This window comes from Oncorhynchus clarkii, chromosome 6 (genome assembly GCF_045791955.1).
Source record: "Oncorhynchus clarkii lewisi isolate Uvic-CL-2024 chromosome 6, UVic_Ocla_1.0, whole genome shotgun sequence".
NCBI classification, from domain to species: Eukaryota; Metazoa; Chordata; class Actinopteri; order Salmoniformes; family Salmonidae; genus Oncorhynchus; species Oncorhynchus clarkii.
In genome coordinates this window covers 39,963,471-39,985,060 of record NC_092152.1, presented here as the reverse complement: position 1 = coordinate 39,985,060, position 21,590 = coordinate 39,963,471, and the positions used below count along the sequence as shown (strand labels likewise).

The following is a 21,590-nucleotide window of genomic DNA, read 5'->3' as shown; positions in this document are numbered from 1 at the left end:
CAAGCATACTTCCAAAGTTGTGGCAAAATCTCTTAAGGACAACAAAGTCAAGGTATTGAAGTGGCCATCACAAAACCCTGACCTCAATCCTTTAGAACATTTGTGGACAGAACTGAAAAAAACGTTTGCGAGCAAGGAGGCCTACAAACCTGACTCAGTTACATCAGCTCTGTCAGGAGGAATGGCCCAAAATTCACCCAACTTATTGTGGGAAGCTTGTGGAAGGCTACCCGAAACGTTTGACCCAAGTTAAACAATTTAAAGGCAATGCTACCAAATACTATTTGAATGTATGTACACTTCTGACCCACTGGGAATGTGATGAAGGAAATATAAGCTGAAATAAATCATTCTCTCTATTATTATTCTGACATTTCACATAATTAAAATAAAGTGGTGATCCTAACTGACCTATGACAGGGAATGTTTACTAGGATTAAATGTCAGGAATTGTGAAAAACTGAGTTTAAATGTATTTGGCTAAGATGTATGTAAACTTCCGACTTCAACTATAGCTAGCCACATGCTAACATGAGTGCTACTACTAACTGCAGTAGTTCCAGACAATGGCTAACGCAAACATTGGCTACCATGATATCCTGTAAATTATATCAGCCAATAGGCAGTACAGCAAAATTAAATATATACTTTGAAATAAAAATTAACACTAATCCGATTTGATATTTGACCATTCATTTCTGCAAAACGTGCAGTATTCTATTAATGGAATTGTTGTAGCTAGGTTGCTTGCTAGCTAGCATATTTCATCCCCAAACACCATGCTAGATCTTCGTTTTTGAAAATGATCTACTAGGAACATAATATAACAAAACTCTTTGGGCACTTTAGTACTTACCCAGTTCACATCCATCACCGAAGCCGCCCGCCGTGGTGCTGTAAGACCGATGGTGTCAGTGGGCTTGGAGTCTACTGTAGGCAAAGAACCGGTTTTAGCCTCAACTACATGGCAAAAACACTCTTGCACTGTTGGTAACCATCGTAATCATTTGGGACAAAGCGCCAGGGCGCAGTCTGTCCGAAGCGGTAAGTCTTTCTTCCCATCTTGACCAAACATGCATGCTGGTTAACAGTGCACTGCCTCAACCACCAGGCCGTTCCTCTCTTGACATCAAAGCCGCAATGTATTGTTTGTATAGGAGTTTTTTGAGAAACATAATTCAAATTGCAAAAATAGAACTGTATAATAAAAAATTTACTATAGCATAAAGACCGTTTCGATTGAATATCATCAATCTACGTTTTTAGGTTTGTGGTAATATATCGTGCAACCTGGCATTTAATTCGGAGCAGATATTTAAGAGCGTTTTGGGAAAATGTGTTCCCAATAAAAAACAGAGGGAGATTTTACCGTAATTCTGTTACCAAACTTTGCGTCTGCACAGTTTTTCCAGTAAATGTGGTTTTGTGAAATGGTCTGTGTAAATGGTTCAAAGTAGTCCTTGTACATAGAGATGATTAGTTTGTTAAATGTTGAAATCAGTGGTTTTTGTTTGGCCAAAATGTTTAAGTGAACAAATAAACTAGTAATATAGGGTGTGCAACTTTAATCTTTTTTTTTTACAGCTAGTCTTCAGCCACCATTTGGAATACACTGCCCTAATCCTCAGGGCTAATCTACTATAGTGTTCCTTAGTAAGGAAGGAGGTCAGTGAATGACCAGACCAAAGGGCAGGCAGCCAGCTGTGGGAGGAAACACTGCCAGGTCCAAGCTGCAGTAGAGGCCATGAGCACTCCAGAGACACGGAGGCACTAGAGGCACTTCTCCAAGTATGAAATGATGGGCCAGATTTAACAGCGGTTGCTCCACTGTCCAATTTTATTTTCTGTTTTCAGGAAAGAAAACAATGAAACGGTTTTATCAAGAAAGTCTCACGGAAACCACACCGGCCACGCTGAATGGGCGAGCCTTGCAAAATAAGTGTACACATACATGTTATTCACTTACACTGCTCGCACAACTGCATTATCCAGCACTAAAATATAACTTATATTTGAGACGCTCCACAAGTCCCCTCAATATTGGATATCAAACCCATGTGGATGCTGGAAAAATAAACAAGGAGAGATGTATTAAAGATGTTTCTAAAAAACTGTCTAGGTTTCCATTTTTATCTGTGGATTAATCGTCAGAGTAGACAAGCGCACAATTTTGTATGACTCCGGTTCAAAATTCTACAAAGAACCAGCTAAAAAGAGGACCATGTGCATGTCAGCTAAAATAACAACCCGATGCTCATCTCCCAGGACAAACTAGCTAGCAACCGCTACCTAGCTAAATGTCCACGAGTCTGTGTGTTTCCACCTGCCCCCAAATTAATATCACTGATTCACAGTTGATTTTGGTATTTAAACCTTAGTGTCATTATCACGTCTAGTGGGTATAGACAAAAATCAACATGTGCATGATGGCGGAGGCCCCGCGCGTGGCTGGTGTAGTCAGCATGTAATGTTAAGGTGCTCATAGTGTGCACTTCCACCATGGTAAAACACATCACCCTGAGCTATGTTTGTATAACACAACTGCCTAGGAAATAGCTACATACCTGCCTTGACCTACAGTAAGAGAAGGCCTGTTTTTTCTTTATGCTTATTGGTTGTAAGGCTTTTGAGGGTTAGCTGTGATTGGTGAACTGAATGGAATGCGTGTAGCTTGGCATGGACTAGGCATCAGCCCAGGCGACAGCACAGGGACATACATGCCTCTGGATTGCAAAAAAAGCTACAGCGTGGTTACTAAATGAACACCCTGCAACCTCTGATTCCAGCCCACTTCTTTTGGTAGAGCACATAATGACCAGATGAAGTCAAATCCTCATGGTCTCAGGGCAATTTGTATTTTTCTGTATGTAATTCGGACACTCCATTTATTATGATATGTTATGTTAGGTTACATTATGAATAGCGGTCTTACAATAACATACAAATTGGATGATGTAAGTTATCATACATCTTGGATGAGACCAGGTTGCTTGATTACGTTGGTGGTTAGGTGAACTAATGACAAAGGTTAGGATAATTTACATAGCAGGTTAGGTGAATTGGGTTAAGTTTAGAATAAGGGTTAGGGGAAGGGTTAGCTACATACATTTGACATTTACATTTTATTACTTAACAGACGCTCTTACCCAGAGCGACTTACAGTTAGTGAATTCATCTTAAGATAGCTAGGTGGGACAACCATATATCACGGGCATAGACGGGGGTGGGGGGGTCAAGTGTAAGTGCTGGTTCAGTGTTTTATTTGTATTTTAGAGGGGGGTGGGTCAAGGTGAGGTTTATTATTTAAGATACTGTTTGAAGAGATAAGGTTTCAGATGTATTTGGAAGATGGGCAGAGACTCTGATGTTCTGTAAGCACAATGGTCTTGTAGAGGATGCAAGTTTCGACTGGAAGCCAGTGGAGTGTTGCGGAGGTGCTTGATGACATGAGAGAACTTGGGAAGGTTGAAAACCAGGCAGGCTGCAGAATTCTGGATAAGTGTCAGTGTAAAATGCTACAGTTGTCCCCGACACGACTTTCAACATGCAACCTTTGGATTGCTAGAGAGTCGCAGAAAACGCCTCACTGTCAACCTCCCTACTAAAGTAACTGGACCATTAGTAAGGATCATACTTCTTGGCGGTGCTCAGAAATACGTAAAATATGTTCTGTATGGCTCTGAGGCCAGGCTGGTCAAATGGGCACAACCAACTTGAACTAGCAGTTGAATGGTTTTTAGTATAACATGATTCATATCTAAGGAAATTAATTTCCATGTGTCCTATCTGTGCTTAGATTTGAAAAAAGTTGTAAACTAGCAGTGTTATTAAGTCACATTGAAGTTATAATTTATTTATTTTTTAACTATGATTTCCGTTTTCAGAGCGTTAATAAAACTTCTCAGGAAAGCTATGAAGGAACCAGTTAAATGTTCTCAGAACCTCCCTGCAACCTAAAAAATAAACGTACCCTGGCAACCAACTCGTTAATTGAAAAAGTATTCTGATCTTTTCCAATAAATGGGCAAAAAGATCAGAATACTTTTTCAATTAAGGAGTTGGTTGCCAGGGTACGTTTATTTTTTTTATCTGATTAGATCTGATTAGTCAAAAGATCAATAGTTGGGCAGAAGACCAGAATTGGACTGTCTGTGTAAAGGCAGGCAATGTCATATAGAGAAATTCACAAGACATAGCTGTTGAAAAAAAATTGTATTCCAGCTCAGTAGTCAAACCAAACCTAATGCTTTTTCAATGGAGGTGTTGGTCGCCCCAAGGCACTACAAGGAACAAGTATTTGCATGTTCAGTGCCATTATTTCGGCACATTATCTTTTGTGAAATGCCTATCTCCTCATGCTGTCTAAAGCCACATATTCATTCCCCAGCTAGCACATTTGGTTCCTTGGAAATTATGGGAACGTATGTTTTTGGTTTGACATTGGTTGTTGGAATGAAGCCATACGTTTCCTGACCGGTAAAATTTTACATTTTTTTAAATGTTCTGAGAACAGAAAAGAAAATTACACCTGTTCTGGGAATGTTTATTTTTAGGTTGCCAGGAGGTTTTTATTAACGTTCCCTGCAAATTATAGGTCATTTGGAGGTTTTTGAATAACTTCCTTAATAATTTAACTGAATCTTTCAATGAGACTTAATTACACTGCTAGATTATTTTGGGAAACTTTTTTGAACTCTCAGCACAGATAGTACACATGGAAATTAATTTCCTTAGATATGAATCATGCAAAAACATGTATTTTTTTATTGTGGCACAGCGTCAGTGAGATTCGAACGTATGATCTTTTGTTCTCTATCCATGGAATTATTCTACTGCTCCACCAGGATGGAGCTACAGATGTCAGATCTTAATTTGAACACTCTTTTGTCACAGAAAAATATCCTGCACATCAGGAAATTCAAATGAGCCTTTTGATTTAGCTATGTTCATTGAAAAGTTATCTTTTTCTCCATGCAGGGGCAGCCGAGTCATTCAGACCAGTGCCAACTATCAAAATCATCCTCACTTTCTCACGGTTGTCACTAGTTACCACAGTCACAAAGTCAAATTGGCTATTGTAAAATTTTATGAAAACAAAAATGTGCTTAATTTAGGGTTAGGCATAAGGTTAGCAGTGTGGTTAGGGTTAGCCTATGACTTTAAACCTAAATACAGTGCCTTGCGAAAGTATTCGGCCCCCTTGAACTTTGCAACCTTTTGCCACATTTCAGGCTTCAAACATAAAGATATAAAACTGTATTTTTTTGTGAAGAATCAACAACAAGTGGGACACAATCATGAAGTGGAACGACATTTATTGGATATTTCAAACTTTTTTAACAAATCAAAAACTGAAAAATTGGGCGTGCAAAATTATTCAGCCCCTTTACTTTCAGTGCAGCAAACTCTCTCCAGAAGTTCAGTGAGGATCTCTGAATGATCCAATGTTGACCTAAATGACTAATGATGATAAATACAATCCACCTGTGTGTAATCAAGTCTCCGTATACATGCACCTGCACTGTGATAGTCTCAGAGGTCCGTCAAAAGCGCAGAGAGCATCATGAAGAACAAGGAACACACCAGGCAGGTCCGAGATACTGTTGTGAAGAAGTTTAAAGCCGGATTTGGATACAAAAAGATTTCCCAAGCTTTAAACATCCCAAGGAGCACTGTGCAAGCGATAATATTGAAATGGAAGGAGTATCAGACCACTGCAAATCTACCAAGACCTGGCCGTCCCTCTAAACTTTCAGCTCAAACAAGGAGAAGACTGATCAGAGATGCAGCCAAGAGGCCCATGATCACTCTGGATGAACTGCAGAGATCTACAGCTGAGGTGGGAGACTCTGTCCATAGGACAACAATCAGTCGTATATTGCACAAATCTGGCCTTTATGGAAGAGTGGCAAGAAGAAAGACATTTCTTAAAGATATCCATAAAAAGTGTCGTTTAAAGTTTGCCACAAGCCACCTGCGAGACACACCAAACATGTGGAAGAAGGTGCTCTGGTCAGATGAAACCAAAATTGAACTTTTTGGCAACAATGCAAAACGTTATGTTTGGCGTAAAAGCAACACAGCTCATCACCCTGAACACACCATCCCCACTGTCAAACATGGTGGTGGCAGCATCATGGTTTGGGCCTGCTTTTCTTCAGCAGGGACAGGGAAGATGGTTAAAATTGATGGGAAGATGGATGGAGCCAAATACAGGACCATTCTGGAAGAAAACCTGATGGAGTCTGCAAAAGACCTGAGACTGGGACGGAGATTTGTCTTCCAACAAGACAATGATCCAAAACATAAAGCAAAATCTACAATGGAATGGTTCAAAAATAAACATATCCAGGTGTTAGAATGGCCAAGTCAAAGTCCAGACCTGAATCCAATCGAGAATCTGTGGAAAGAACTGAAAACTGCTGTTCACAAATGCTCTCCATCCAACCTCACTGAGCGCGAGCTGTTTTGCAAGGAGGAATGGGAAAATTTTTCAGTCTCTCGATGTGCAAAACTGATAGAGACATACCCCAAGCGACTTACAGCTGTAATCGCAGCAAAAGGTGGCGCTACAAAGTATTAACTTAAGGGGGCTGAATAATTTTGCACGCCCAATTTTTCAGTTTTTGATTTGTTAAAAAAGTTTGAAATATCCAATAAATGTCGTTCCACTTCATGATTGTGTCCCACTTGTTGTTGATTCTTCACAAACAAATACAGTTTTATATCTTTATGTTTGAAGCCTGAAATGTGGCAAAAGGTCGCAAAGTTCAAGGGGGCCGAATACTTTCGCAAGGCACTGTACAAATGAATGATCTGATGGTGACACTGCAAGGGCAAACTTGCAATGTATTCAAGGTTAAAAGTCCTCTGAAGTTTTGAATTTTCACCTCAAAATCACCAACCTGAATCTCAACATATAGTTTTATTTTCAACTTATTTTCTTTGTTTTTGGTTTCGATGGTGGAATCAGTTCACATAGCATCTGTTGTTGTTTTCTAGTTCTGTGTTAATTCACGTTCTGAGAATGGAATATATATGCTTTTGAATGACATTCTTAGAACGTTCTCTGAATGTTAAGGTTTTCTTGTGGTTTTAATGTAAGGTTTTCTTCATGTTCTGAGAATGTCATTAAGTTCTTATTGATGCTCGTGGGAATTGGCGAATTGGACTATATGGATAGGGTTAAATTGAAATATTTCTTACAGAAGAAATATGGAAAGCGTATGCATAACCATGGTAGAAATTACACAGAACAAAAATGTAATCTCAACATGTAAAGTGTTGGTCCCATGTGTCATGAGCTGAAAACCCCCCCAGAAATGTTCCATATGGACAAAAAGTTTGTTTCTCTCAAATGTTTTGCATACATTTGTTTATATCCCTGTTAGTGAGCATTTCTCCTTTGCCAATATAATCCTTCCACCTGACAGGTGTGGCATATCAAGAAGCTGATTCAACAACATGATCATTACACAGGTGCACCTTGTACTGGGAAAAGAAAATGCCACTTTAAAATATGCAGTTTTGTAACACAACACAATGACACAGATGTCTCAAGTTTTAAGGGAGCGTGCAATTGGCACGCTGACTGCAGGAATGTCCACCAGAGCTGTTGCCAGAGAATTTAATGTTAATATCTCTACCATAAGCTGCCTCCAATGTTGTTTTAGAGAATGACCGGCCTCACAACTGCAGACCACGTGAAACTTCGCCAGGCCAGAACCTCCACATCCTGCTTCTTCACCTGTGGGATCATCTGGGGGGGGGGGGGGGGGGGGGTTGTTGTTCCCTGAGAGTCTTCAACTATAAGGTGCTTTTTTGAGCTCCCCTAGTTGTGCTATTGCAGAACTAGAGAAAGCACACTTGGAGTTGTTTTAAGGCTTTTACACAATTACTGTTGTTTATGCGATCCAAAGAACAGTCCATTATAAATTGCAATCTGGGTCAGGTGGGCATAATTTGAAAGCTTGTTCTATGGCCAACATGACTAGCGACATTTATAAAATATGATCTTATAGTGTTAGGCTTTCACAAGGCAATTTAGAGATGCAGGTCATTTTGGTGTGCGCATAAAATGGACTCATGAGTTCATTCAGATGTGTGGTTTGTGCCATATTTTCTATACAATACAACAAACAGGCTCATTCTGTTCAGGACAACCCAGGGTATAATGCCATGTCATCTAACATCAAACATAGTTATCATAAACATTAACACTCTATATTACTTGAGTTTTATGATATGGAAATGTGAAGTGCGCATTTGGACTCATGGGTGTTTGGCTTGCCTTTATGACATCAAAGTGGTATTTATTATAATCCTTGTAATTTACAGCATTTCCCTCACTCGGACAACAAAACATTTGCAAAAGCCCAATTAGCGGAGGGATGAGGGCAACTTCTTGTCACGCACAGTGCTCAAGTTCAGAACGGCTGTCAGTCAAAACCCATATAGAGCGTGGAGACACTAAGCTCTGATGTCATGTATAGCAGTGGTTCCCAACCAGAGTACCCGAAGTACTGCCCGGAGCACCCCTGAAGTACCCCTTTGTGCATTTTACCAGTAAGTCTATGGGCTCATGAGTCTTCTCAAGTACACACTCTGTTACAGCATTCAAATGTAGGTGCTTATCAGTGTCAAAATATACTATTTATACCCTCTATGAGTATAAAGGTCTACTGTGGACATTTACATTTTTTGGAACATTACCATAATATTGGCAAGAACGGACATGAAAGAGAACCATACATTCCCTGAACGTTCTGAGAATATCGCTTGAGAACTTTCCCAAAATGTAGTAAAAATTACATTAAACAGAACCACATGTGAACTTGTGTGGAATGTTCTGTGGAAGTACTAAAATTCCCACAGAAGAACGTTGTTTCTTAACGTTCTAGGAACATTTTTAGAACATGACTTGAAATAGAACTGTGCAGAAACCTGGACGTACTGAAATTCCCACAGAATAAAGTTTCTTAAAGTTCTCAGAACTATCACGGCTAAGGAAAAGACCCAGATGCAAACAGTTCAAATAAAGGACATTTATTATATAAACAGGGGGCAGGCAAAGGACAGGTCAAGGGCAGGCAGGGGTCGGTAGTCCAGGTCAGAGTCCGAAAGGTACAGAGCGGCAGGCAGACTCAGTGCAGTCAGAATGCAAACCCGGAAAACTTGAAAACGGGCTCAAGGAAACAGGAGTAAGAAAAACACGCTGGTAGGATTGACTCAAGAAGAACTGGCAACAGACAAACAGAGAACACAGGTATAAATGCACAGGGGATAATGGAGAAGATGGGTGACACCTGGAGAGGGGTGGAGACAAGCACAAAGACAGGTGAAACCGATCATGGTGTGACAGACAACATTCCCAATGTCAAACTAGTTGGAGAACGTTCCTAGAACATTACCAAAATTAAATGTTTTAACTTTTAGGAAACAGTCTGTTAAAGTCAGGACAATAGGAAATACCAAAAGTTTTTTTTGTCAAGCAACTATCCTGCACCATTCCCAGAAAGTTGTGGGAAGGTTGTATGTAAAGTAACCATAGGACAACCACACTCTCACCAAGCTCTAAGAAACATATAGTTCTCATAACTTCATGTGCTAGCTGGGTATGGTGAGCTGGAAAGAAAAGTTGTGTGTTTAATCATCGTCCACACCATCCCTCCCCAGTCCCCACCTCCCCCTCCCCATGTGTCCCAGTAAGGAGTGAAAGGCCACAGACACACTCTGTTACAGCAGTCAAGCAGCCAGCCAGGCAGGAGGCAGCTTACCCCTGGCCGCCCGTCCCTCTTGGCCTGCACTCCAAAGCCCAGCAGAAGCAGGAAGCAGAGCTAAAACAGTTCCACATGGCTACTGTATTACAGCTTCCCTGGCTCTGGCTCTGGCACCTCACACTAACACACACACTTCCTCTCAGATACTCAAAGGGAAGGAGGAGGATTAGGAGGAAGAGGAAGAGGAGGAGGAAATGGTGAGGCTTAGAGAAGGCAGGCTGGGTCAGTTGGCAGAACTTACGATGAGCAATTTAGGACTCCCAGTCTGTCCTAATGAGTTTAGGACTTTCTGAGTTGATCTCTTTGTTTGTTCTCAATATCCATGTTTGTTTCCTGAAATTCTCTTCAAATACATTGAAGGCACTTTGAATGAGGAACATTGCTATTATTTCTTCCTTTCATGTTCTGTGTTGTTGAATGTTAGTAGAGTAATAGATGCCTTGACAGCTTGTGGATGGTAGTTTAAGGATTACAGGTAGTATCATGCATTGATCCCTATGCAGATCACTTCTGAGCCAGGGTGAATGTTTGGATGGGCCTCTCTTGATTCCTTACCAGCTGATCTGCAACCCTCCATCTAGTTTTTTCTTTTGGGACTGAAATAATAACTGATTGAGGGAAACATCTAGAGGAAACCGCCTCCAATTCATAACCCAGATTGATATGGAGTGCTGGAGGTTAAAAAAAACAAGCATGTATTAGTCTATAAAGTGTTTATTTTGGTATCTATAGAAATAGATACAACACAGAGAAACAGTCAAAACACCAGCATTCATCTGGGCTTCGTAACTGACCATATAACCATGACCGACTGAGTCACTGCATGCTTTCTCAATGAGTCCACTGAGCTGTGAGAGCCCTGGCTTGCTTCCACTCTCTTTGGCTCAGTGTTGCAGAGCTCTTGGTATAACTGAATCACTCCCATGATCTAACCATTGCGGCGTTTCCCAAACTCGGTCCTGGGGACTCCAAGAAGTGGGGTTAGTTGACTAGTTCATTTTTTAAAATCGGCTGTGTGATGCAAGGGCAAAAACCTATGTGCGCCTCTTTGGGATCCCCAGGACCAAGTTTGGGAAATGCTGATCTAACCACTAATCAGAGAGAACACAGTCAGAGCCAAATATACATGGAGAGTTTGGCTCAGAGAAATTAATAAAGATAAAGGTATCTATGGTTTGTCCATTGTGATTCCAATCAAAAAGTGTTATGGTGCCAGATGACATCAAACAAGTCTGTGAGAGCCATGTTCGTGCCTCAAAAAGCTCTCACAGACTCACGTCAGAATTAGACAATCACCCATGTTTCACAAATGTAAAAATTCAAAGGGTCAAATTTCAAAGTTAAGTTTAGGCATTAACTCCGACATGTTTTATTTATATCCCCAATTGGTAGTTACAGTCTTGTCTCATCTGTGCAACTCCCGTACGGACTCGGGAGAGGTGAAGGTCGAGAGCCGTGCGTCCTCTGAAAAACACAACCCAACTGCACTGCTTCTTAACACAATGCCCACTTAACCCAGAAGCACCAATGTGTCAGAGGAAACACTGTACACCTGGCAACCGTGTACTGCGCCCGGCCAACCACAGGAGTCACGATGGGACAAGGACATCCCTGCCGGCCAAACCCTCCCCTAACCCAGACGACACTGGGCCAATTGTGCGCTGCCCCATGGGTCTCCCGGTCACGGCCAGCTGCGACAGAGCCTGCACTCGAACCCAGAATCTCTAGTGACACAGCTAGCACTTAGACCATTGCGCCACTCGGGAGGCCTAACTCTGAAATCTTAAGGTTAGGCATTAACTCTGAATGGTTAAGGTAAGGGTTAAGGTCTAGAATAGGCTTAAAACAAACATGCAACCTTTAGCACCAGAGACAGATGCTTACTCCCATCCGCCATCCCATCTGCTGGTATGCCAGCAGCATACCACCCTGCATACCACTGCTGGCTTGCTTCTGAAGCTAAGCAGGATTGATCCTGGTCAGTCCCTGGATGGGAGACCAGATGCTGCTGGAAGTGGTGTTGGAGGGCCAGTAGGAGGCACTCTTTCCTCTGGTCTAACAAATATCCCAATTCCCCAGGGCAGTGATTGGGGACACTGCCCTATGTAGGGTGCCGTCTTTTGGATGGGACGTTAAACCGGAGTCCTGACTCTCTGAGGTCATTAAAGATCCCATGGCACTTATCGTAAGAGTAGGGGTGTTAACCCTGCTGTCCTGGCTAAATTCCCAATCTGGCCCTCAAACCACCTAATAATCCCCAGTTTACAATTGGCTCTTTCATCCTGTAACTATTCTCCAGGTCGTTGCTGTAAATGAAAACGTGTTTAAAAAATATATATATCTATATATTTTTTAAATCCCTGTCCACAACACCCTAGCTAAACGGAAACCTATTTGAAGGCAACAGCGCTTGCCCCTAGTGGCCGGTTTCCACGTCATCTCCCGACGTCCTCGGACATGGATGGACGTCTAATACTGACTTGTATCACAGGTGACCAGGCTGCATCCTCTCTGGTTAACTTTGACCAATAGCAGTTCACAGAATTGGCAACTAAACTGGACACCTGAACCGCTAGAATCAGAAATACATTTGAAGCAATCATTGTGAATGGGTGATAGGATTCTCTGACCATGGTTCACCTGTGATACCTGTGATTGTGTTTGTTGTGTCCCTGACTGGGGGATCCGCCATAAGCACAGAGCCAGGTGCTCTGACATAGTGGTTGCTGAGGGACTATTGCCTAAAGTATTTTGCACTCGCTGAACCCTCAGCGCACAGGAACTAGAAAACTCAAACCTTGCCTCCTGAGACATAAACTTGGCTGGAGAGAGTAGCACATTTTCTAGATAGAGACGTGCAGTAGACTGCAGGATGCGTAAGAGCAGAACAGCACAGCACTTGGATGAGTGGACTTGAGTGGATGGCAACGCTAGCCCTCCAGTGGATGCCCCCCCTCTCTCTCTCTCGCTCCCTCTTTTTCTTTTTTGCATGTTGAATTGGAGATGCAGAGAAGGGCATACCCATGTTCAGTTTGGGCTTGTTAGTACATACATTAGACACACACACACTTTGCACTCTGCATGAGGGAATGTGCCCCAGGGCAGTGATGGATGCCTCCCTCAAGTGAATAACTCTGCCCTGACCTTAGCTGTAGGTGTTTAATGAGGGGCCGTGAAGAATACAGATAAAGATACAGAACTGCAGCACTAGCTTCTTTACTGACTTTCATGGCTCAGAGATTATATATCAGAGTTGTAGGAATGTTGTACCTCACATTTTCCTTTTTAGTCATAGCAAGTTACAATGTGTTGGATCGGTACTCTGTCTCTACACACACACACACACACACACACACACACACACACACACATCAAATCAAATGTTATTGGTCACATACACGTGTTTAGCAGATATTATTGCGGGTGTAGCGAAATGCTTGTGTTTCTAGCTCCGACAGTGCAGTAATATCTAACAAGTAACATCTAACAATTTCACAACATATACCCAATACACACAAATCTAAGTGAAGGAATGTAATTAAGAACATATAAATATACGGACAAAAAAATGACAGAGCGGCACAGACTAAGATACAGTAGATAGTATAGAATACAGTATATACATATGAGATGGGTAATGCAAAATATGTAGAGGCGAAAGAAACGCACACCTATTTAGGCGAGGTGCTGGCTAGCGGAGTTTGTTGTATGCTATTTTAATACATGAGAATTAACCAATGATATCAGGCCACACCCGACAATGATCACAGACACCTGTGTGTGTCTTTTGACACTATATACTGTAAATCAGTCATCCTCTAGTGTTTGTCATACCCTGATGAAGACAGCTTATCTGTAAAACGTTGGACATAAATATTTTTGCATCTGAGCTCCTAGAGTGTGCGGCTCTCCTTTATTTACATTTTTAAATGCAAAATATGTAAACGTAATTAAAGTGGCTAGTGTTCCATTTATTAAAGTGGCCAGTGATTTCAAGATTATGTATATAAGGCAGCAACCTCTAAGGGGATAGTGAGGGCTATTAAACAGGCTGATGGCCTTGAGATAGAAGCTATTTTTCAGTCTCTCGGTCCCAGCTTTGATGCACTGTACTGACCTTGCCTTCTGGATGATAGCAGGTTGAATAGGCAGTGGCTTTGGTAGTTGTTGTCCTTGATTAACTTTTTTGCCTTCCTGTGACATCGGGTGCTGTAGGTGTCCTGGAGGACAGGTAATTTGCCCACGGTGATGCTTTGGGCAGACCGCACCACCCTCTGGAGAGCCCTGCAGTTGCGGGCAGTGCAGTTGCCGTTCCAGACGGTGATACAACCTGACAGGATGCTCTCAGTTGTGCATCTGTAAAAGTTTGTGAGGGTTTTAGGTGCCAAGACAAATTTCTTCAGCCTCCTGATGTTGAAAAGGCGCTAATGCGCCTTCTTTACCACACTGTCTATGTGGGTGGACCATTTCAGTATGTCCGTGATGTGTACGTCGAGGAACTTGAAGCTTTCCACCTTCTCCACTGCGTTCCCATCGATGTAGATAGGGGGGTGCTCCCTCTGCTGTTTCCTGAAGTCTACGATCAGCTCCTTTGTTTTGTTGACGTTGAGTGAGAGGTTATTTTCCTGGCAGCACACTCCCAGAGTCCTCACCTCCTCCCTATAGGCTGTCTCGTCATTGTTGGTAATCAAGCCTACTGTTGTGTCGTCTGCAAACTTGATAATTGAGTTGGAGGCGTGCATGGCCACGCAGTCATGGGTGAACAGGGAGTACAGGAGGGAGATGAGCACGCACTCCTGTGGGGCCCCAGTGTTGAGGATCAGCAAAGTGTAGGTGTTGTTTCCCTCCTTCACCACCTGGGGCGGCCCGTCAGGAAGTCCAGGACCCAGTTGCACAGGGAGGGGTTCAGACCCAGGGCCTTGAGCTTAACAATGAGCTTGGAGGGTACTATGGTGTTGAATGCTGAGCTATAGTCAATGAACAGCATTCTTACATAGGTATTCCTCTTGCCCAGATGGTATGGGGTAATGTGCAGTGCGATGGCGATTTCATCCTCTGTGGATATATTGGGACGGTATGCAAATTGAAGTGGGTCTAGGGTGACAGGTAAGGAAGTAGAGGTGATACGATCCTTGACTTGTCTCTCAAAGCACTTCATGATGACAGAAGTGAGTGCTACGGGTCGATAGTCATTTAGTACAGTTTCCTTTGCCTTCATGGCTACAGGAACAATGGTGGCCATCTTGAAGCATTTGGGGACAGCAGACTGGGATAGGGAGAGATTGAATATGTCCGTAAACACTCCAGCCAGCTGGTCTGCGCATGCTCTGAGTACACGGCTAGGGAGACCGTCTGGGCCGGCAGCCTTGCAAGGGTTAACACGCTTAAATGTCTTACTCACGTCGGCAACAGAGAAGGAGAGCCCACAGTCCTTGGTAATGGGCTGCGTCGGTGGCACTGTGGGCGAAGAAGGTGTTTAGCTTGTCCACACACACACACACACACACACACAGTGTACATATACTGTATACCGTTTGTTTGTGTTCCCCCCCCCCCACAGAAAGGACTCTTTACCTTGCCTGAAGGACCCCACTTCATTCAACCAGTCCAGGGGTCCACTGATGGTGCTGTCGAAAGGGAGGGACCAGGGCTCCATGTGGTCTATCCCAGCGTAACCACGGCACCACACAGATACCGACGCAGCTCTGAGGCCCGGGACACACACAGCCCCTGTGGGGTCAGAGGTGAGTGGAATATATTAGAACATAACTCAATTAAATAGACTTGAACACAATGAAATATAATATAATTGAATATAGTTTGTTTTGTTAGATAGGTTTGGCTTTTGTAAATGTTTTGTACGAGCATGAGGAGTGCTCAAGGTCCTATTTTTCCTCTTGTCTAATACAGTCGATTGTTTTACCTCATATCTCTGTGCCGCTGTCCATCCTGCAGACGCACCAGGTGATTCCCTAGTGGTGGAGAGGGAAAGAGAGGACTGGGAGAGGGAACAGCAGGAAGAAGAGAGGGAGAGAGAGGAGGAGACGGCTCAACATCGCTCCCAACGCTCCATCAGCAGAGATAGGTGCACAGCATTGTTTCTCCTACCATTGTATAGGCGGGTCAGGTGGCAGAAAAGAGTTTGGCTTCTATTGACACATTTTATGCCAGTAGGAATTAAACTAGGTGACATCTTTTTTTCCCCTGGAATTCTTTGAAAATGAGGCATTTTTTGGAATGTGTTGTTTTTCCGACATTCTGGACTTCCTGACGGGCCGCCCCCCCAGGTTGTAAGGGTAGGTAACAACACATCCGCCACGCTGATCCTCAACACGGGGGTCCCTCAAGGGTGCGTGGTCAGTCCCCACCTGTACTCCCTGTTCACTCCTGACTGCATGTCCAGGCACGACTACAACACCATCATTAAGTTTGCAGATGACACAACAGTGGTAGTTCTGATCACCAACAACGACGAGACAGCCCATAGGGAGGTCAGAGACCTGACCGTGTGGTGCCAGGACAACAACTTCTCATGCAACGTGATCAAGACTAAGGAGATGATTGTGGACAGGTAAAGGAGAACTGAGCACGCCTCCATTCTCATCGACAGGGCTGTAGTGGAGCAGGTTGAGAGCTTCGAGTTCCTTGGTGTCCACATCACCAAAAAACAAGCATGGTCCAAGCACACCGAGACAGTCGTGAAGAGGGCACAACAAAACCTATTCTCCCTCAGGAGACTGAAAAGATTTGTCATGGGTCCTCAGACCCTAAAAAGGTTCTACAGCTACACCATGGTTGCATAACTGCCTGGTATGGCAACTGCACGGCCTCCGACCGCAAGGCACTACAGAGGGTAGTGTGTACGGCCAAGTACATCACTGGGGCCAACCTTCCTGCCATCCAGGACCTCTATACCAGGCGGTGTCAGAGGAAGGCCCTTAAAATTGTCAAAGACTCCAGCCATAGTCATAGACTGTTCTCTCTGCTACCGCACGGCAAGCAGTACTGGAGCGCCAAGTCTAGGTCCAAGAGGCTTCTTAACAGCTTCTACCCCCAAGCCATAAGACTACTGAACATCTAATCAAATAGCTAACCAGACTATTTGCATTGCCCCCCCCCCTTACCCCCTTACCCATTTTACGCCGCTGCTACTCTCTGTTATTATCTATGCATAGTCACTTTAATAACTCTACCCATGTGTATATATTACCTCAATTACCTCGACTAACTGGTGCCTCCGCACATTGACTCTGTACCGGTACCCCCTGTATATAGCCTCGCTATTGTTATTTTACTGCTACTCTTTAATTATTTGTTACTTTTCATTTATTATATTTTTAGGTATTTTTCTTAAAACTGCATTGTTGGTTAATGGCTTGTAAAGTAGGTATTTTACCGTAAGGTCTACCTGTTGTTAGATTTGATTTGATAATCGTCTGTAACTGAAATCGACCTCTCTTTCTTTGTGTTTCTCTGTCCTGTTTGAAGGTGGGTAGAGACCATGGTGGTGGCAGACACCAAACTGATCGACTACCACGGCAGTGACAACGTTGAGTCTTACATCTTCACCATCATGAACATGGTGAGTAGGGAGGGTCAACCCTTTACCTGACACTCCGTCCGCACAAGACATATACACAGCAACAGTGTCATGTCATGACAGCAGTGTGTGCGTGTGTCTGTCTGTGTCAGGTGGCAGGGATATTCCATGATGCCAGTATAGGAAATGCCATCCACATCACCTTGGTCCGCCTGATCCTCCTGCAGGGCGAGGAGGTAAAATCAACACTTCACGTTAACCCGGACATACGATGAAGGCTCTTCATCAACTTTTTCATTGGCAACAAAAAAAAAGTTAGGAGCACCAAACGGTAGCCTATAGGAGCACCAGAAAAATGTATTAGGCCTTTTGGAATCCCATCTTTTGAGCTAGCTATCCAGACCCTTTTCTTTCTTCCAGTGCTTTCTTAAACCGTACTGGGCAAGTTACCAGGTTTTTAGCCAGCTAGGTTTGCTAGCCAGTTAGCAAATTAGAGCCCAGCATATGATGTCTGTTGACATATAATTCTACATTTCTAGGATTTACATAATTCATATAAGAGGAGTGCACCAGGGCGGAAGGTAGCCTTGCGGTTAAGAGCTTTGGGCCAGTAACCCGATAGTTTGCTGGTTCAAATCCATGAACTGACTAGAAAAAAAGTATGTTTTTATGTGCCCTTAAGCAAGACACTTAACCCTAATTGCTCTTGTAAGACGCTCTGGACAACAGTGTCTGCTGAATGACTCAAATGGAAATGCACACTAATCAAAAACAACTCAAACATCCAAGTCTTCAGCTGATGTGTTGTGTTGCCTTTTATCTGTGCCTCTATGATGATGGTGTTGTTCATGTTGTCTATGTTTAGAAAGGGCTGAAGATCATCCACCATGCAGACACCTCTCTGGCCAGTTTCTGTGCCTGGCAGAAGAAACTCAACCCACTAAGTGACACACACCCTGCTCACCACGACGTGGCAGTGCTGGTCACCAGGCAAGACTGCAGCCGTACGCACATGAACACCCATACACTACACTGTACAACTGTGGATTGTGTATGACGATGCTAAGGTCCCTGTGTGTGTGTGTGTGTGTGTGTGTGTGTGTGTGTGTGTGTGTGGGTGTGGGTGTGGGTGTGTGTGAATTTCGACCACCAGGAAGGACATCTGTGCAGGGCTCAACGAGCCGTGTGAGACCCTTGGTCTGTCCCATCTGTCAGGGATGTGCCAGCCTCACCGTAGCTGCAACATCAACGAAGACTCAGGACTACCTGTAGCCTTCACCGTTGCACACGAGCTGGGACACAGGTTTGTGGCTGTGTGTGTGTTTATTACCCATTTCTACTTCGATCTCAGTCAAGACTGTCTAAGAATTCTTATCTAAGCCTATTGCTTCGATAGGTCAAATTCAAAAGGACCATCTCGTCTTTGTTTTCCTCAGCTTTGGGATCCACCATGATGGTCAGGGGAATGACTGTGAGCTGGACGGCAGACACCCCTTCATCATGTCCAGACAGCTAATGTACGACACCTCCCCACTTACCTGGTCCTCCTGCTCCAAAGACTACATCACACGCTTCCTAGAGTGAGTCTCTGTCTCTCTCTCTCTGTCTGCTGTCTGTCTGTCTCTCTCTCTCCCTGTCTCTCTCCCTGTCTCTCTCCCTGTCTCTCTCCCTGTCTCTCTGTCTGTCTGTCTGTCTGTCTGTCTGTCTGTCTGTCTGTCTGTTTCTCTCCCTGTCTGCTGTCTGTCTGTCTCCCTGTCTGCTGTCTGTCTGTCTTTTTCTCTCCCTGTCTGCTGTCTGTCTGTCTCTTTCTCTCCCTGTCTGCTGTCTGTCTGTCTCTTTCTCTCCCTGTCTGTCTGTCTCTTTCTCTCCCTGTCTGCTGTCTGTCTGTCTCTTTCTCTCCCTGTCTGCTGTCTGTCTGTCTCTTTCTCTCCCTGTCTGCTGTCTGTCTGTCTCTTTCTCTCCCTGTCTGCTGTCTGTCTGTCTGTCTGTCTCTCTCTCTCTCTCTCTCTATCTTTCTCTCTTCCTCTCTCTCCCTCCTCTTTGTCTCACCCTCTCACCTCTGTGTAGTTTTTTGATGCTAACGTGGATGAGGTGATTCTCTCTGATTCACTAGTCGTGGTTGGGGCTTCTGTCTGGACGACCGTCCCTCAAAGAAGGATCTGACCACCCCACTGGCCCGTCTGGGGGTCCGCTACACCACACAGCACCAGTGTCAACTACAGTACGGCCCCAATGCCACCTACTGCCACGAAATCGACGTGAGTTACACATACACACCACCACCACTTCCTAGTCTGGATGGGAACTTACTTAGCCTGGGTTTGTCTTCCTTCTAGAATGTGTGCCAGATCCTGTGGTGTTCAGTGAATGGGTCCTGCCGTTCTAAACTGGACTCCCCCATAGATGGCACTAGCTGTGGCCCTGAGAAGGTAGGTTGAGACTGTGTATCTGTGTGTTTGTACGTGTGTGTGTTGTGGGGCACTGTTTCACTGGCAAGTTTGCGATGGTGTTTAGAATGTCCTCTCTTATGTGTGTATGTGTTCTCTCTGTCAGTGGTGTATCTCAGGGGAGTGTGTTATCATAGGGAAGCTACCGGAGACAGTGAATGGGAACTGGGGACAGTGGAGTAGCTGGTCTCACTGCTCCAGGACCTGTGGGGCCGGGGTGCAGTCTGCTCACAGGGAGTGTAACCACCCCAAGTAAGAACTGATCCCACATCTGTCTCTCCTTTCCTATCCTCGCTTATTCTCTCCTCCATCTCCTCTTCCCTCTTCCCTCTTCTCCTTTTTCCACCTCCCCTCTTTCCATATTTGATTCAAATGTGTGGTCCTTTGTTTCCCTCAGACCAGAGTTTGGTGGGAAGTACTGTACAGGCGAGAGAAGGCGTTACCATATCTGTAACACCAAACCATGCCAAAAGGCCAAACCCACCTTCAGAGAAATGCTGTGTAGTGAATTTGACACAGTGCCCTACCAGAACGAACTCTACGAGTGGGTCCCTGTGGCCAGCCTATGTAAGAGCTAAAATTATCACACACACATACCACAGTAATCACACCGAGACACACACACATATATATATATATATATATATATATATATATATATATATACACACACACAGGCCTCATCATTCCAAGAGTTGTGGTTATATGTATCTAGCAGCAGGGGGCAGCATATACATGCATTTCCAATACTATTCCAAAACTGAAGAGGGAATTAGACTTTTCAATACTTTGACTGATCCAACCCCCCCCCCCCCCCCCTCCGGTTCCATCTCTTATCTCTTCCGTGCCTTGCCCAGCGAGTCCGTGTGAGCTGCATTGTCGTCCTGTGGATGAGCATTTCTCTGAGAAGATGCTGGATGCTGTGACAGATGGAACTCCCTGCTTCATGAACAACAACTCCAGAAGCCTCTGTGTCAACGGAGTGTGCAAGGTAGTGTGGCTGGGTAAGAGAGAGAGACAGAGGGAAGGGGGGGAAAGGGGAGGGTGGAAGAAAGTAGGTATTATGCTGCGTTCATAACCATGTGGGAATGTGGTAATTACCCGTTGTGAAGTCGTAAATCCAAGTTGGATGCATTCACGTTCTTTGAACTCGTTGAGAAATGCCGATTGGCTAATGGCAAACACGCCTCTTCAAGCATAAACTAGAAGTACAGCTATCATGCTTGTAAACAAATGATAGTGTTTAAAACCACATTAATACTATGCTTTTTATAAAGAATGTTTTGTTGTTGCATTTAACTGCTGAGGTCATTTCCTTAGTAGGTGACGTCAGAGGTCAGCGTGTGGGAGAAGTCGGCGCTCAGGGATGATAGATGAGTTTTCCACTAGTATTTACGATTTGGAGGGATTTTTTCCCCAGTCGTATGCTCATATTTACCAATTTACGAGATGTTATGACCGCAGCATAAGTCCTGTCTCTGCAAGTAGAGAGCATTTGGGCCTGAGATAGATTTAAGATAGGGTCTATGCCTGTTGGAGTTGAGAGGTAATCTGTTCGTTTTTGTCCTTCCGTCTGTGTATCTTTGTGTGTACCTGATCTGATGACCTTGAATCTTTACCTTATCCGTGTCTGTGTGTCTGTGTGTGTGCGCACGCATGCATCATTCTTGACCTGTGTGTGTAGGAGGTGGGCTGTGACTATGGTATAGACTCTAACGCTGTAGAGGATCGTTGTGGAGTGTGTCTGGGCGATGGTTCCTCCTGTGAGACTGTCCAGATGACCTTTGATGGGGGGGATAGCTTCGGTGAGTCTCCTATCTCCTT

At 44.0% G+C, this 21,590-nt stretch overlaps 2 protein-coding genes across 2 annotated transcripts in view; both read left to right on the top strand.

Annotated features, from left to right (window-relative positions):
* The window catches only part of LOC139411134 (myosin regulatory light chain 2, atrial isoform-like), a 167,068-nt gene that overhangs the window by 44,559 nt on the left and 100,919 nt on the right, over window positions 1–21,590 (top strand). The gene's annotated exons all lie outside the window — the stretch shown is intronic.
* The window catches only part of LOC139411129 (A disintegrin and metalloproteinase with thrombospondin motifs 12-like), a 48,429-nt gene that overhangs the window by 14,800 nt on the left and 12,039 nt on the right, over window positions 1–21,590 (top strand). The window contains exons 3-15 of the mRNA XM_071157003.1: window positions 15,340–15,523; window positions 15,735–15,864; window positions 17,268–17,361; window positions 17,472–17,555; window positions 18,185–18,309; window positions 18,473–18,622; window positions 18,756–18,899; window positions 19,433–19,577; window positions 19,656–19,748; window positions 19,873–20,018; window positions 20,164–20,333; window positions 20,624–20,757; window positions 21,451–21,571. Coding sequence (XP_071013104.1) covers window positions 15,340–15,523; window positions 15,735–15,864; window positions 17,268–17,361; window positions 17,472–17,555; window positions 18,185–18,309; window positions 18,473–18,622; window positions 18,756–18,899; window positions 19,433–19,577; window positions 19,656–19,748; window positions 19,873–20,018; window positions 20,164–20,333; window positions 20,624–20,757; window positions 21,451–21,571 — 1,720 coding nt within the window. The remainder of the gene's footprint in view (window positions 1–15,339; window positions 15,524–15,734; window positions 15,865–17,267; window positions 17,362–17,471; window positions 17,556–18,184; window positions 18,310–18,472; window positions 18,623–18,755; window positions 18,900–19,432; window positions 19,578–19,655; window positions 19,749–19,872; window positions 20,019–20,163; window positions 20,334–20,623; window positions 20,758–21,450; window positions 21,572–21,590) is intronic.